At 42.5% G+C, this 17,562-nt stretch overlaps 1 protein-coding gene across 50 annotated transcripts in view; it reads right to left on the reverse strand.

Annotated features, from left to right (window-relative positions):
- Positions 1 to 17,562, reverse strand: part of SORBS1 (sorbin and SH3 domain containing 1) — a 126,608-nt gene that overhangs the window by 48,665 nt on the left and 60,381 nt on the right. For 17 of the 50 annotated variants that reach the window (XM_060694962.2, XM_087871830.1, XM_087871823.1 and 14 more), the window contains exons 7-12: positions 17,089 to 17,466; positions 12,014 to 12,152; positions 7,038 to 7,070; positions 5,254 to 5,417; positions 1,344 to 1,407; positions 202 to 276 (exon numbers count right to left, since the gene is read on the reverse strand). In XM_060694962.2, the coding sequence (XP_060550945.2) occupies positions 202 to 276; positions 1,344 to 1,407; positions 5,254 to 5,417; positions 7,038 to 7,070; positions 12,014 to 12,152; positions 17,089 to 17,466 (853 nt within the window). The remainder of the gene's footprint in view (positions 1 to 201; positions 277 to 1,343; positions 1,408 to 5,253; positions 5,418 to 7,037; positions 7,071 to 12,013; positions 12,153 to 17,088; positions 17,467 to 17,562) is intronic. The other 33 variants (XM_087871835.1, XM_087871836.1, XM_087871833.1 and 30 more) reach the window with 6 other exon arrangements.

The following is a 17,562-nucleotide window of genomic DNA, read 5'->3' on the forward strand; positions in this document are numbered from 1 at the left end:
CTATCCCATTCTGTTTTTGTAACCCACTTTGCTACTAATATTATCATCCGCTGCTCCCAAGAGGGAGCGGAAGGTCTCCATCAATACAAAACAAGGAGACATTCGGAATAGCATTCAATTTTTTAATGAGTCATATTGTAGTATGACAGATTAAACCATGGTTAGCCAAACGAAAAACAAGATATATTCTTGTTGTGGTACCTTTGCTTTTGGGTTGAAAAGCAGGAAGCTCAGGGAATATGTAGGTAGGGCAATAAGGGTTTTCTTCAGGAGGGTCTGTGCAGGAAGAGCACATTTCAGAAAAAAAGAACAGAGAGGAAAGATACACCGTAAATGGAGTGGAATAGATTAGAGCAGGGGTCTGCAACCTTAAACACTCAAAGAGCCATTTGGACCCGTTTCCCACAGAAAAGAAAACACCGGGAGCCACAAAACCCTTCCTGTACCTGACTATTTCTTGAGCGGCCACAAAACTAGCATATGTAGTTGAATTAAACTTTTCTTTTCTTGGATTTATCCATGGTTGGCCTACCAGAGGTTGAAAAGCTCAAACTGAGTGCCAGCGGGTGTCGCACATTGGTGGTTGTGATGCATATTTTGAGTGACAGGGAGCCGCAGCAGAGGGGTGAAAGAGCCACATGTGGCTCCAGAGCCGCAGGTTGCTGACCCCTGGATTAGAGGAAACTCCTAATGCTCACATGCTTGAATAGAGTTGCCATCCCTCAAAAATGCATCATTTAGTCTTAGGCTGCCACCCCTCCAGGTCAGCCATGGGCAAATGTATCAGCACAGAGTGCGTTTCACACATTTCCAGAATGATTTGCCTCAAATTAACCAGCCCTTGAGTGCTAAATTTAGTAGGTACAGAAATCTTGCAGTTTCGTTATCAATTCTGATTCAATTTAGGGAAAGAGGATTTGCTTTCAGAATGCTTCCAAGGAGAAGATAATTCTTTTTGGTGGAATGTGATAATTTTAGCATACGTTGAATTGCAAACTGGCCAAGGGTATGTGTGAATGCACATGATACAATGTACTTCTGAGGGAAGAAATGGGGTTAAGGAAGACCCTGGTCCGAATCCTGCTTCTCCTTGCTATAAGTTCTGAGCCTGGGAGAGAATCTTCCATTGGCAACTATGGAGACTTCTGTCTCAGGATTAGTAGCTGGTTTTTTTTGGGGGGGGGGGAGGGATTGGGGGGGGAAGACTTCTTAGGAAGAAAGTTTAAAGCCACATCCTGGATTCATTTTAGCTGCCTCCCCCCCCCCCCCAAAAAAAACCCAGGCTATTCCATCCCAAAGGAAACAGGTAACTAGAGAGATAGAATGTTTTAAATTAGATATACCTTTTGTCAATCTGTGGATTTGTTTGAACATTATCTTGTACCAGTCCTTGGATCGTTCTGAATTCTAATTGAAAAAGAAAGATAACACAGCATTTGAAAAGATTTAAACACCCGTTCAAGTTATGGTATCTTATATCTATTACTTTATGTTAATAGGTTCTGCTCATCAATAGGCTCCCTGACAAACTTGTGGATGCAAAAGACCCGTTTTGTCCAACTGTGGGGTAAATTGTTTTGGTCTGTTCTGCTGATTAGTCAAGCAAGCAATATATGGGATGCAGGGAGTTTTAGGGAGGCAACGCTGTCCTAAATTTCCAGTTTTAATGGTGGTGTTTTGCCAATGTACAGTAGTGGCCAAAATTGTGGAAACCTTTTGGGAATAGTGTATTTTTGAGGTTTGATGGCTAATAACACCACTTTTTTTTTACTTTTTTGGGGGGAGTTTCAAGATAATCACATTCTACTGCTGGAATGGCCTGGGAATAGCCCAGACTTTAACCCAATTGGAAATCTATGCAGCCAACTAAAGAAACTTGGTAGTCAGAAGCGACCCAGCAATAAAACCCAGTTAATAGAAGCAATCATTCAATCTTGGTTTCACATTATAACAGCTGCAGAACTAAAAGACTTGGTTCACCCCATGGGAAGACGTTATAAAGCCGTAATTCATGTTAAAGGTTACCCAACTAACTGACATGGTGATAATTTTTGTATATCTCATTTTTTCCTATGGTGATAATTTTGGCACATCTCTTTTTTTTTCTATGTGTTTCACTTTTCTTCTTTATACTCTAACTGCTCTTCTAATAACAAATCCTTCATAGAAGTTATTGCATTACATTCTTGATTAAATTATCTTTCCAGTGATATATAATTTTATGGTGCTACTCCAAAACAAAGCGGTGTTATTAGCTAGTTTTAGAAAATACAGTTTTCTCAAAAGGTTTCCACAATTTTGGCCGCTACTGTAATTCTAATACAAGTATGGAGTTCCAGCAGGTGTTGCTACAGCACCAACCAGGACAGTCAGCAGGACCTCGAGCCATCAACAGGTTCCACATCATTGTACTGATTTCACTGAAACCCCTTCATTAAATGCCGTCCACTTCTTGTTATTTCTCAAGTTGTTTGTTGACTACTTATAATAATGTTACTTCATTTGATTTGTCTAAAATCAAAATCTTTAGTGTTCATGGTCTCTCACACTGATTGTATTCTTTTTAGTTGATTTGTCAAAGTGCACATTCAATGTCAGATTAGTTCACCTAATTAATACTATGATAGTAGAAAGTCAAATGTAAAAAGAGCCATTAAACACATATTACATGGACCTTCACACTGGTGCTACAGGCAGACTTGCTATCACATACATTTAGGACCAAAAACTAGGTCTAAAATAATTCACATTATTTTAATTCACATTAAAATAATGTGAATTGGTGTAGCTGTTGTAAGAACTGATTACTTATAATTGTAGATCTTCAAGGGGTTATCTGTGAATTCATACTTTGGGTTTCTAGACCTGGGCAATAATCTGTGTGGAATCTTTCAGATCTTGGAATCTTCAGAGAATGCAACTTAGCAAGGCAGGGATCCACTAACTTTGGATGATCACCAAGCATATGAAAGCAAGGTCGATCATTCCTATAGGCAAGTGGGGAAAACTTTGAATTCACAGATGATCATTCAAAGAGCATCCGAATTTTTTTTGAACAAATTCTGTATGTTGAGCTACATTAAACACTGTTTAGTTCTTGTGACAGCATCAGTTTTAGGCACCAAAATAACTGTCAGCTGCTCATCTTCACTTTCTTTGAAGCTCGCAAGCAACTGCCATAACCAGGGGGGAGGGGAATCTGCGAAGGGAAGCGTGCTGGAGGTGTGAAAGAATGCAATGGGAAATTGGGGAGTATGGACACTAACAGGAACCAGAGGTGCTAAAATGAGCCATCTGCTGAGCTTCAAGGATGCCAGTCCTGAGAAAGAAATTTACCCCGGCGCCTGAGGCACCAAGTTTCGAAAACATCAGAACGGGATCTGATTGGACTGCTCTCCTGAGGGAGTGGGGTGTTGGACATTGGGGATTGCTTTCAATATACGATTTTTGTGCAGTTTTTCCTCAGAGCTTGCCTCATCCATGCTGCCCTCAGCATCTCTAGTAAAAGTACCTTTTCTCTAAAACCTATAGTCAAGGGTCGGTCTTTCCTAGGCAGTAGCTGGGCCAGTCTGACAGTAACAGTGATCAGTTTCTAGATTGTATGGCATGGCTCTGTCACACTTATCTCCATAGCTGATTGGATGGTTGATGGCCTTGAGAAACTTTGATGTCCTGAGAAAGGCAACACTATAAATACCGGTATCATTCTTCTCCCCAAAACAAATTTCCAGACTTAGTCTTTGACCACCAACCTCCATACCCACAACCATCTATGGTAGTTTGAATTAATAGTTATAGTCTTTGGAGGCTTATGTTGAAGGATAACTAAATTTCATGAGGATTTGTACAATTTAGACTAAGTTTACCTAAAGTACTAGGGATTGAAATGTTTTACGTAGCTCACCAGTATGCTGTTTTTCATGCTTGGGGGACAGGGTTCCAAAATCTGGTTCCCTTTTTCATATTTGTGGAAGATTTTAGAGAGCAAATGTGTATCAACTTTAATTAAAGGAAAGCAGCACCTTAAGTTTAAATTCATTTTTTTTTAATTAGAGGAAGTGACTTTTGTTTCTTTGATTCATCCAAGATGATATCAAGAGCATTCCCCCATAAATGGAATAGATGCCAGGCTCCGCATACCAGCTGCCAGCCAGAAACTGTTCCTAAATTCTGACACAATTGCCATGTTTCATCGTGCTGGAATACTTCTAAGAGAAGAATCTGCCACAGTAGCAGCTGCACAAGGAATGTTCCTCAGCTTGTCCTTTGCTTGTTTACTATGCACTTACTATGCATTTCAGGCCACCTCTAGGTGGCACTAGCAAAGAAAAGTCTAGATTAAATTGATGGCTAGATGTCTAGATGGCTGCTGGGGCATTGATCATTTATGTAGATCAGAAGTCTTCAAACTTGGCAGCTTTAAGACTTGTGGACTTCAACTCCCAGAATTCTACAAATTGAAGTCCACAAGTCTTAAAGCTGCCAAGTTTGAAGACCTCTGATGTAGATTCATCTCTGTCTTCCCTTCCATCTGTCTGTGGAAGGGTAGGGGAAAATGTCAGAGCAGATATAGGTACATCAATCAAATAATTTTTAATTATTTCAGGATTTTGTTGGAGGAGAAGGTAGCCTCTTTGTTAGTCTACATCAGGGGTGTCAAACTCAATTTCATTGAGGGCCACATCAGGGTGGGGGGGGCACGTGGCCATGGAGTGTGCCCAGCTCGATGTCACTCATGTGATTAAATGCCACTTTTACTAGTAGTTTGCTTTGCTAGCACTCTGCCAGCGAAAATGGAGCTTGTGAGAGCCGCGCATGGCCCACCTGGGCTCCATTTTTGGCTGCGATGGCCTCCTGCAGTGCTGTGTGTTAAGAAGGAAAGCGACTGGTTCAAAGACCACGGTCTTTACCCAAACAAATCAGATCCATCAGGTGGTGGGTGTTGTGGGCCCCATCCTGACACTTCCTGATGGAGCTAAGAGAAGCTAAGCAATCCCACTTGAAAAATCTTGAATATTGTCACATCATGGACAATATTATCCGATTCCAAAGTTTGAAACTTTAGGGAATTTTTTTAAAAGACAGAATATTTTACTTCATGTACCTACTATACTGTTCATAAAAGTATACAAATGCTAAATGGATTTACATCAGGACAAAATTTAACAAAACAATTTATGTGCTGAAAATTGACCGTAACAAAAAAATAGACAATCAGGAATGAATTGATGCAACAGGAAAGTATTTCCTTACTCTTAGTGGAATGCCTATGGAATCCAGAGAATCATCAGCCATAGGCTGAGAATTATGAACAATTCTTTTCTGTTCCTCTACTGCATCTTCCTTGCTTGGATTTAACTTTTGTCGAAGAGATATACTAACTACTTTCTCAACAACTGGTGGATCAGGCACTGGATCTGTAAACAAAAGCAGGAGTCACTTGGGCTTTCACCATTGCCCAAAATATTTAACATCAGAACCTTGGAGAAATACAAATGAAGTATCTTATTGGCTTAAAAGAGTTTATATTTTCAATAGGACTGAATAAAGAAGGAATTTTAGAAAAGAAAGTGTTCCATATTTCCTTTAACAGTGCATTCTAGATAATTTGCAGAATATATTATTTTAAACTTTGGGACCTTATTCATTGATTCTCAGATAATTAAAAAAAAACACCACATAGGCTTAGCAACAGAATCGTAGTTAACTACTCTAATGTAACTGTTATTACAATGCAGCAGCCTTTAAGCTCCACCTCTACCAGATTCTCCGGAAAGATTTCCAGAAGGGAGAATGATCATAAGCTGACTCATTAAAATGTATTAAGTTTCAGCAAACAGTGATAAGGCAGTGTAGCATGCACTGGGAAAAAAAGCAACATACTCATGCTTAAGAACATGCACGGTGAGCTCAAGAACAGTATTCTAAACGGAAATTAAATTTACGCAGTCCATGCAATATAATCTGCATTCATCCCAGAGTATCATGAGCAAATCCATCCCAGAGCTGATTAGCTGAATGTTCTAACCTACTTTTATGTATTGTTCTGGACTAGTTCCCCTCAATAACAGCTAACAAACATTTTAAACCAATAAAAGATTGATTCGAACCTGCTTTTGAATATGACCTTAATATTAAATTCTTGATTATTTTTAAATGTTGGATGCTAATCAGTGGTGGAATTCAATTTTTTTTACTACCAGTTCTGTGAGCGTGGCTTGGTGGGAGTGGTGTGGCTTGGTGGGCGTGGCAGGGGAAGGATACTGCAAAATCTCCATTCCCAGGGGAATGGATACTGCAAAATCCCTATTCCCTCCCCACTCCTGGGAGAAGGATATTGCAAAATCTCCATTCCCACCCCACTCTGGGGCCAGCCAGAGGTGGTATTTGCCGGTTCTCTGAACTACTCAAAATTTCCGCTACCAGTTCTCCAGAACCTGGCAGAACCTGCTGAATAGCACCCCTGATGCTAATGCAGAAAAGTATCAGACTAGTCATTCTGGTAAAATTGGGGCTGGGCTATCAGAACTGGGCTGCAAAAATCTGTATAATCAAATAAAGAGGACCCTTCGCTGCCATTTCACGGTCTGTGGCTTTGAGATAAGGGGGATATTTCAAGCTCTTTTGAAATGGTGAGCCAGGTCCAGAAGTGGGCGTCACATAGTGTAACAACCGGTTCGCCCAGAATGCGAAAATGTGAGCGTGGCAGCAAACATACACCGATTACATAAGACGGGATAGTGCTGGGTGGGGTGGGCCCAGCCGCTGGTCAGAACTACCGGTTCACTCGAACCGGCAGCAGCCCACCTCTGGCCAGGTCTCTTCTTTTTCCAAGATTGCCTTGTGGAATTCCGGAGAAAAGTAGCATAAATATGTCACAGTTGCTGAACCCAAGTACAATTCCTCTACCCTTGAATTGCAGCTCTTCCTTTACAGATTCACTAATGATACTCTATTAGATAAAAAGCACTTGACTGAATAGAGCAGTAGAAACAACAACAGCTGGAAACAGCATAACAATATTTGGGGCATCATACCTGCAAGGCTACTAAGCCTTTTTTGCTGCTCTGCTGTGAGAAAGAGAGGAGGGGGGAAAGACAAACAAATTGTTGAAACCATGATTGCCCTCAACTCTTGATAAGACATTCCATAATCTGCTGAACGAAAACTCAAAGAGCTTAAACACCCTACCACAATTAGCATTTCATCAAACCCAACATGTTAACCAGTGGTGGGATTCAAATAATTTAACAACCGGTTCTCTACCCTAATAACCGGCTGGGTGGGTGGGCATGGTCATGGTGGGTGTGGCCAGGGGGTGTGACAGGCAGCACTCAGCCTCCTCCACCCCCCTGGGAGCAAAAATAGGCCGGGGGGGAGGACTCCCTGGACTTACCTGGGAGCCAAAACGGGGCACGTGGGGACTTCTGGAAGGGGCGGGGAGGGGAGGGGCCAGCCAGCTATTTAACAGCCAGTTCGGCCAAAGTGGTACGAACCGGTTGAATCCCACCCCCTTGCCCTTTAAATAAAAGTGCTGAGCAAGAGTCTCATATATAATGAATGAGTAACATGTTTACATGTTTGATTCAAACAACTTGACATGCATACATTTTTTTCACCAAATCAGAAGGCTAAAAATCCCTAGAACTTTCCAAGTACTTCATAGACATTATCCTTGCTGGAACCTACAACAATAATTTGCTACCAACAATATGGGCTGATGATGTGATGGGCACTGAAGCCCAAGACATTGGGAAAGCACTAGACAGTCTACACACACAAATGGGGTCTAAGTCTGAGTGAGGATAGCTTGCCTTACACTGTCCTCATATATGTGTATTCAAGAAGAATTCTATATAGTTCACATTCCGAGAAACATATAGCTGCACCTTTATTGAATTAAGTGAGATGCAAGATTCAAATTGGAACATTTAGTATGAACGATGAAAAATATTTATTCTAGTTTATTGAGGTGGAAGTTACCATGTTTTCCCAAAAATAAGACATCCCCTGATAATAAGCCCAATCGGGTTTTTGAGTGCATGTGCTAAAATATGCCCTCTCCAAAAATAAGCCCTCCCTGAAAATATTTGAACATATGAGCAGCTGGTCTCCGCCATTTCCTCTGGTTAGGGTTAGGGAAACAGAGCTGGAAATCAGGTAAGACGGCAAGAGGAGTCTTGCTCCACGCGCCCCAAAATAATAAGGCCTCCCCAAAAATAAGGCCAAGAGCTTATTTCGGGTTTCAAAAAATATAAGACAGGGTCTTATTTTTGGGGAAACACGGTATTCATGATTCTTCAGAATAGAATCTGGTCTCAAGAATCTTCCCTACTTTTACTGATCAATCCTAATTTATTTGCAAGCCAGTTTATATCTTTATTCACCAGATCAAAAGTAATGCTGATAAATAAATGTTTGGTGTATTCTTTGATAAGTGTGCAACAATATCACACAAATGGATATTGCATTCACAACAACTCCAAATAAGACTTTCTGATCTAAAACCAAACTTTTTTTAAGATCCAAAGGTTCAGCGATACCAGATGGAAATATAACCAGCCCGTAAGAGTGGACACCTTCCATTGCCATTCCCCAAATGAAGAAAGGTTACATTGAAGAAGCCTGATAACTACCTTCTGCAGACCTTTAAATCTGAACACTAGTCAGGAAAGTCCTTCTCATAGAACTTCATGAAATCACATGGGACAAATTCTAAACATCTCCATTCTCCTGGTCACAGGTAAAGAAAGCTATCATAAATAGACCATCTGGCATCTTATGAAAGTTTAGGTTGAAAAACAAGGCCTGATTTTGGAACTTATATCATCTTTGAGCAGCTGGATGCTCTTGAAGATAGATAACAATGGTCCTCCAGTTATTGAAGCAATTGGGACTGGGATTGCCATCACTAAGTGATGCAGTTGTAAAGTGCAATGTCACGTGAACAGAGGTGGACATCACATACTGGAACAACCAGTTCGCCCAGCAACTGGAAATGTGAGCACGTGCAAGCCATCCACATGACGTCACAAAACACGGCAATTCGCTCACATGCGCCATCTGCACATGCGTGCAGCGTCAAAAACACAGCGATATAGGATGGGATTGCACCCGGGCGGATGGGCGGGGCAGGCCCACCCCCACCCGCAGGTCGCAACTACCGGTTCGCCCAAACCGGTCTGAACCAGCAGCAACCCACCACTGCACGTGACCAAAGGCAATCCAGTGCCAGTTATTGTTATAACCGAAGATGCAGATGTCTTAGGGTTGTGCAGTGTGGCCACAAGCTCAGGGAGGCTAGGAAATGAGGGTGCAAGGTGCACATGTTCACGTGTGGGACCTCAAGGAAGGTGGGGAAAACAGAGTGCAAAAGAGGCCAGGGCAAGAGGGCATGGGGTATGTGTGTGCATGTGTGGAAGCGAAGGAAGGCCAGGGGGCAGAGGGAAACTTACCCAAAAGACTTGCAACCTTTCCTTCTGGCTTCCCACTGACTTTGGTTGTGGGAAGCCAGCTGGGAAGATCACAAATGATGATCATGTGACCACAGAGATGCTGCAATGGCTGGAACTTCAAGGACTGGTCATAAATCCTGCGTTCACAGCACCATTGTAATGGTTGCTCAACAAATGGGCATAACTGGAGGACTACCTGTGGATAGACTGCAGCAGAAAGTAACCTCTCTAATTCACTTCCTGAATATAGTCAGATGACTAGTCATGGTTTGTTTTTGATTTGTTTTGGAAGAGACTGGAAACCTGCCAAATGATACGATGCATGGATTAAAGAGAAGCAGCATAACATTCTTCAGAGGAATGAATGAAAGTAGTTTTAGATTGTTTACGTTAGGCTTACGGAAGGTTTTTGCCCTCCGTTTTCCCTGTGTCTAAGGAGTGGCAGGTGGAAAGGAGTTAAAGGAAGATTTTCACATTTCTTATATTTATGATGTCTTTCACATCATGATCATCACATGATTTTGGGGGAGGACCATAACCCCGGCTGTTTGTTCAGGCTGCACATAACAAATGTAAATGACAGCCTACTTCTTCCTCTAAAAATAATGCCTCGCTTAATCATGAGGAAAAAAGTATCAAGTTATAGACACGGACTGAAATCTATCCTAGCTGATTCCTCCTACTCGTTTTAGCATGCAGAGTCAATCGTCTGAGTTCTGCAATGGAATTAAGACTTTTACTATCTTTGTGATTGGCCACAATCAATTGAATGGGCTTCGTAGAAGATACTGATGTAAAAAACTGAATAATCTGTGCCTTTCAAACTTGCGCATGTACAATTTTTTCCCTTTCCCTTCCCTTCCCATTTTATAAGATCTTTAGAAGCCAGGGTAATGGCCAGATGAAAAGAGAGAGGAAAACAACACGGCTGAATTAAAGTAACTGGGGGGGGAAAATAAGATGAAAGGAAGAGTTGCAGAGAATGGGAAAAAAAGGTAAAAAAAAGTAGAACCCCCAAAGTTAATTGTCCTTTCAAAAAACAAAATGCAGAAGTTGTATCCTGGGCAGAGACAGGAAAAAACCTGGAGATAAACTTGCTGTTAAATTAGCAGAGTCTTATGGTTCGTAGCTTTCCTCAGGTATAAGACAGCACAAGAAATGATTGGAAGTCTCGTTGTCACTAAACAAATCACATTAATATCTCAGTAATTACAACAAAATCTCCCTCATCATCATATACAATATTACGTCAGTTTCAGAGTTTTAAATATAGCTTGGTCTCTAAACATTAAAACAGGAAGGTACTTTTCAGCCTGTGTGGACCCGGAAACTTAAAGGCAATCCACCTATTCCATCGTCTCTTATGAATTCTTGCTCTGACTATAAATAAACATTTCCCACCAACTGCTGAGAAGTCTTTCACTGCTCAGTTAGAAACAAAACATCTGCTGAATAATTGCACATAAGAACTACAGGAGTGGACTTCAAAAATTTTAGCAAGGGGTTCTCTGCCCAGTTGCTGGGTGGACGTGGCCATGGTGCCATGGCCTAGTCGGCCTCCTGCACCACGGTGGGGAGGGGGAGGTGTTTTTGCCCTCCCCAGGCTCCAGAGGCTTTTTTTGAGCCTCTGGGAGGGCAAAAACGTCCTCCTCAAGCTCTGAAGACCTGTTTCCGGCCTTCCCGAACTTCCAGTAGGCCCATTTTTCACCCTCCCTGAGCCTCCATGCGCACCCTGCACTTACCTGCATCCAAAACGGGCTGCGTGGGGACTCCTGGGCGGGGCGGGGGGGCGGGGGGGGGCAACCAGGGATGAGATTTGTGGATTCTCTGAACTGCACAGAATCTTAGCTAGAAGTTCTCCCGAACCACTGTGAACCCCCAGCAGCCCACCCCTAAAGAACAAGTAAAAGAAAACCCATCCATAGAGCCAATTTGCTCTAGTGGTTAAAGCTCCAGAAAACTCTCTTAGGCAAGAAAGAGGCTGGGTGATTTTGAGCCAGTCACTCTTTTTCAGGCCAAACCACCTCACAGGGTAGTTATTAGGTGGAAAGCAGGAGGAGGAAGTAGTATTAGGTATGTTTGCCACCTTGAGTTATTTATAAAAATAATAAAGATGGGATGTAAACAAATAAATATGGCAGAATGTACAATGTGAGATGTAAGTCAATATAACTGTACTCCAATCTCAGTAAACAAGTTTTCAATTTCCTGGGTTTTTTTCCCCTCAAACTTTTTAGGAAGTTTTATTTTTTTTCACAGCTGCATTATAAAATGCAGTGATGTGAACTGTGTTGAACCTCATTTGGCTTATTACACAAAGTTTACTTCAGACCTAGAAACGTTTTGATGGCCTTTTATGTTTGTTTTATTTGGTATTTTGATTAGCATTACTTTTGGCACTTTTATTGTCCTTTACTTGGTTATTTTCTTTGTCCTTTAGGAAATGTCCCTGTTTTGGGAAACTTGGAGTTTCCTCCACTTCATGACGGCAATCCCCCATCACCAAATAATAATTCTAGCCAAATATGAAGCAGGAAGAAGTGTGGCTTTCATTTTACCTCTGTTGTGCTGCAGAAGGACAATTGTAGGGTTAACAATGGTGGTGGAAGGGTAAACACCCAAAGATCTGTTGATCGTCATTGAGACAGCAGGGCCACCGCTGGGCTTAGAGGCTTCATGTGGCTGGGGGCAGGTATCCTGAAACACACAAGCGCGAAGGTCATTACTTGCATAAGATAGCTGAAGACCGTTTTGGCGATGAAAAAACAAACAAACAAGTAAGTGGAACAGTTCAACAGAGAACCCACCAGCACAAGAAGTTGCTTTCACGCAACATCTTTCTTGGTAAAGTGTGCACATACAGAAAAAATAGGATGAGTAATTACATTCTGGGCCAGAAAAAGGGAAAGTGAATACACAAGAGTTGGTGGCAGGAGTGATCGTTTGTGCACATGCATGTCTCATGCTTGATGAACTGTCTCTACTTCAGAAAGAAGATTGGCAGTGCTATTTGCAAGCAATTAGCCAGCAGGATGTTAGTAAAACCAGGACTGCGTGAGGAACGAAGAATGCAGTCAGTCAGGACAAAGTGGTGACTCATTCCAGTTTGGAGACTGATAAAAACCTGATCAGCCAGTGGCAGAATCTCTACAGAAATACACACACTGCTTCAAGCAGAAAACAGCCTGAGCCCATAGAGTCATTCTGAAGCTTGAAACCCAAAACATCTGGAAATGTTTTTTCCAAGCTGAGGCTGAAAGCAACTGTTTAAAGGGTTCTGCACAGATAATCTGTAATCGGACTGCTGATTTGTATTTTGCTTGGTGCTCCAAAATAAATTATCTACACCAGGGGTCAGCAACCTGCGGCTCTGGAGCCGCCATGTGGCTCTTTCACCCCTCTGCTGCGGCTCCGTCACTCAAAATATGCGTCACAACCACCAATGTGCGACACCCACTGGCATGTGATTTATTGAGCTTTTCAACGCCTTGGATAAATCCAAGAAAAGAAAAGTTTCAGAAGAAAACAGAATGTTCAATTCAACTACATATGCTAGTTTTGTGGCCGCTCAAGAAATAGTCAGGGACAGGAAGGGTTTTGTGGCTCCCGGTGTTTTTTTTTCTGTGGGAAATGGGTCCAAATGGCTCTTTGAGTGTTTAAGGTTGCAGACTCCTGATCTACACCTTGACCAGTTCAGCAACTGCTACCATTTGAGATTCAGTGAAGTGCCACCAGGAGACAGAACAGTGGGAGGCAGGCAGAGTGGCTATGCGAGAGTACAGCTAAGTGAGCTGCCTCTCTGGATTGGACTCTGCTGCCAGGAAGAGACCATGAGAGAGAAAACTGAAAGAATCTGTGACTGGAGGCCCATCCTCTTGCTGGCAAGAATCTATCTGGATCCCTGAATTTAAAATCTCATCCCACCTCACGGTAGTTCAAACGTGCTATGTTTGTGCTTCAACCATTCTTGCCTGTCTCTGTGACCCAAGGATGAAGGGAAGCATTATCCACAATGGCAATAACCTTTCATTGACTGAAAATCTGATTGAAAAAGTGTCCCAAAATTTAAAGGCTGTGCCATCTGTTAAATAGTTATAGTAGCAAAAGCAACTTCAGACTCCATATTGGCACGGTAGAGTCTAGGTCAAGTTCAAGCATGCCAATCCCTCTGGGGCATGTTTGATACATTGCGAGATGCTATTGATTGGTTCGCCTATTGCACTTAGATGAGAACATGAGATATTCCAACGGCTGGGTGACCAACCCCGGCATACAAACAAACCTGTAAGATATACCCATCAACCAGGATCCTCAGTAACGGTTCTCCAGGTAGAGGCATGTTGACTCTTATCACTCATGCAGAATTGATGGAGTACCTTGTCTTTTCTAACCTGAACTTCTTCCTGATGGACTTTCCCAATCTAATACAGCAATGATCCTTCAGACCTGCCCACTTCCATGCTGCCAACATACTGCATAGCTGATAGTAAAGTGGTCCCTCCAATACTAACTTATCTGGGTCATACTCCTAACTAGACATGGTAAGACAAAAAAGAAATGTTACTCTCAAAAACCAGGAATGTCAGGTTGCATGGTCTTTGTGTTCAAATCTCATATTGCTAGCATTCTTGGCTACAAAATATTTCTCGAGAAAACTGAGATCCATGGGCAATTTTCCTAATAACACAATTTGAGCCACCATGCATATTTAGGCAGTAAATATCAACATCCTCCACAAACATGGACTTCAAGCCATCAAGAACATCATCACTCATAGCAATACACTATGCCTAGCTATTAGCCTGTGGGTCTTTGCATTCACCCTTAACCACTTCACTTTTGGTTAATAATTTATACCTGCAAATCAGTGGCCCAGCCATGGGCAGACACATCACTCTTCATATAACATCATCTTCATGTTGACCCAGAATAATCCTTTCTTAAGGATGTTTTGCATGTAACCTGGATCTGCATAAGCACCTGTCTTCCCTTCTTCCTCTTCCCCACCTCATTACAATTTAATGGCTGTAGCTCATGAAAGCTTATCCCTTAAATTTTGTGAGTTGAAAAATGTGCTTACCAGACTCCTTCTGATCCATAACTAGATAATAGTTCATCTGGATGAATCACACTGAGTCTTTGTTACATTGTCTGGGATTTGATTGCTTATGGAAGAGACTGATGTGACTGAATGGCTGATTACCCTTTAATTGATGCTGTTCACATTTTTAAGATAATTGGATGTCTCTTTCTCAGGGGTAGAGCAGTACTTTCAGAGGTGGTATCCAGACGGTTCGGACGAACTGATAGTGGCGACCTGCAGGTGGGGTGGGCCCGCCCCCGCCCACTTGCCCAGGCACAATCCCGTCCTATATCGCTGTGTTTTTGACACTGCACACATGCGCAGACGGCGCGTGTGAGCAAATTGCTGTGTTGTTTGACATCGCACGCACGTGCGGATGGTACATGCAAGCGAATTGCCGTGTTTTGTGATGCTACAAGCATGTGCGGATGGCGCATGCTCACATTTTTGATCCTGGGCAAACCGGTTGCTAAAGTATATGAAGCCCACCTCTGAGTTCTTTAATGATGCTCACAGGTAATGGAGACCCTGTGCATTCCTTTGTCTCTGCACCACCTCAAATGCAGTGGGTCTCACTCAGACACAATCCCTCAATCCTCAACACTCTTGGCTTGCTCCTTTGGCCCGTCCACAATCATAACACAGCTAATTGTAATGCTCAGGTGGGATGAGCTGATTATGAGGCCTCACATACCCACACAGAGTATGGATGGAAGAGATACTTTGGTCCAGAGAGAGGAGGACATTCAAACCTTTAATGATTGCCTGTCTCCCCGAAGGGCAAGGTGTTGGACTTTTATGTATAAGTTTGTATGTATGTATCCTACAAAAGAAAACAATGTGGCAGGTAAATAAAAAGTGCATAAATTGCTAGTCTCAAAAAGGGTTGATAATACTATGAGGATGCAAACCCAATGAGTGTTAAACATGATGGAGGGTTTGCATGTATTAGTTTCATTTGTATTGATTTATATCCTGCCCATTCCCAAATGGTTTTGGAATTCAGTGATGGATGGAGAAACTGAAATTCAAAACCAGCAACACAATCCTCCTAAACATTTCTTAAGGGCTCAAATAAAAATATTGGTTTTCAAAATCCATTTAACTTTAATTGCAGTTTGTTCCATGATGAAGTCCCACCATGGATAAAGTAGAATTTAATATTGGTTGTAAATATAGCAGGGCTGCTACATCCAATCACCACCCTTTCTACTGCACCCTGGCCATATTTCTGATCCATCTTCAAAGGCTACTCCACAAATAATGCACTGCATATTTCCTAACATTCCTAGCACAGTATGTTCTAAGGAAAGGAAAGGCAATCTGTCCTAAAACATCAGATACTTCCATCTAACTCAATCCCAGTGGTATGCTAGAGAGCAATTTAGGCCTAAACTGCCTTGAGCCAAAATAGGGTGTTTTATGGCTGGTTCTAAGACCGCCATTTTGTGAACAGGTAGGTCTTCTGTTTTCATCATTTTGAGTGGTCCGCTTCACGCCCTTGTTGCAACCTCCCTAAATTTTGCACTCCTAACCTAAGCCATGAATAATAAAGCTTGTCTGGCCCAAGATCTGGATTACTTTCCAGGATATCTCCAGCAAGAACATATCTGAGGAAGGCCCATCTTTCTCCTGTGTCATTTAGGATGACCCTTTTCTCCACCTAGAGCAGGGGTGGGATTCAGCCAGTTCAGACCGATTCAGACGAACCGGATGCTAATTTTACATCTGGTTCGCCAAACCGGTAGTTGCAAGACTGGCTGGTCACGCCTGCCCCGCCCTGCCCCTCCCAGGAGTCTTCATGTGGCTCGTTTTGGATGCCAGGTAAGTGCAGGGCCCGTGCAGAGGCTCTGGGAAGGTGAAAAACGGGCCTCCCGGAAGTTCCAGAAGTCCAGAAACGGGTCAGTTCCTGACCTCTGGAGCCCGGGGGGGAGCTGTTTTCTCCCTCCACCTCCGAGGCTCAATGAAAGCCTCTGGAGCCTGGGGAGGGCAAAAAATGGGCCTTCCAGAAGTCCAGAAACAGGCCCATTTCTGGCCTCCAGCTCATGAGGGAAGGGAAATCTTCTCTGTGCCATTTCTGGATCAAAACATTTCTTTTCTCTTCCTGCAACAGAACTGATTCAATTATTTTGTCTGTGCAGAAGGAAAGATTGTGATGTAACACTTTATGATGTCCATGGAAAAAGGTGCCTTCCCTGTAGAGAAGGACCTCCTGAGCATATGCGGAAAACCGCATGGACAATTAATCCAGATGCTCCTCATCTAAGGCTTCTTCTATCATGTATTTTAGCTGTAACATGCTGATTACAGCTACACGTAGAGTTTTCAAATATGAAAAAAAGAGAAAAGAACACAATGGCATATTATACAAGGGAAGAGTTTTGAGGTCAGAAGAGACAAACAATATACATGCCACAGAACAGAAGCAAAAATTCATGCCACTATCAAAGAGTGCAGAAAGTCCAGGTTTAGTATGTCAGTGAAAGGTGATTTCAACTTTGGTATATACTTATTTAGCAGTAGACTCAGCATGGGTGTAGTAAAGCTTACTGTTTGAAAGACCATTCCTGTCCTTTCAGCCTCCAAAATGCTGCTTGAGGTTTCTGTGGCTGGAGGGATCAGTAGAGGAGGTGGTGATGAGAGTGAAGGTAACTTTGCGTGAGTGTGTAGTGCAGACTGAGGTGAAAACAATGGGTGCTGGTGGTTGGAAATTTTCTGGAGGTGAGGGGGAATGAAATCATCTAGCGTTGGAAGGGCCAGAAGGAAACCAGGAGACACGTTGTTTGAAATTTCTAAACCTTGGTCAAAATGGCGGTGAGGTGCCGGTGATGTAGTTGGGCTGACTTCTTCTCTGCCTGGCTGAATCTGTTGGAAAGGCCCTGTTATAATCTCAGTTTGAACTGAGGTGGTAGGAGAGGAAGTGGCAGCCTGTGGGAGACAATACCTTGAGATAATAACAGTAGAGAGGTGCAGGACATTCAAAGACCCTACCCCAAGGAAAGACCTGCTGATGAGAGGAACCTT

The sequence above is a fragment of the Pantherophis guttatus genome, chromosome 6 (assembly GCF_059756535.1).
Source record: "Pantherophis guttatus breed Tessera chromosome 6, ASM5975653v1, whole genome shotgun sequence".
Classification (NCBI taxonomy): Eukaryota; Metazoa; Chordata; class Lepidosauria; order Squamata; family Colubridae; genus Pantherophis; species Pantherophis guttatus.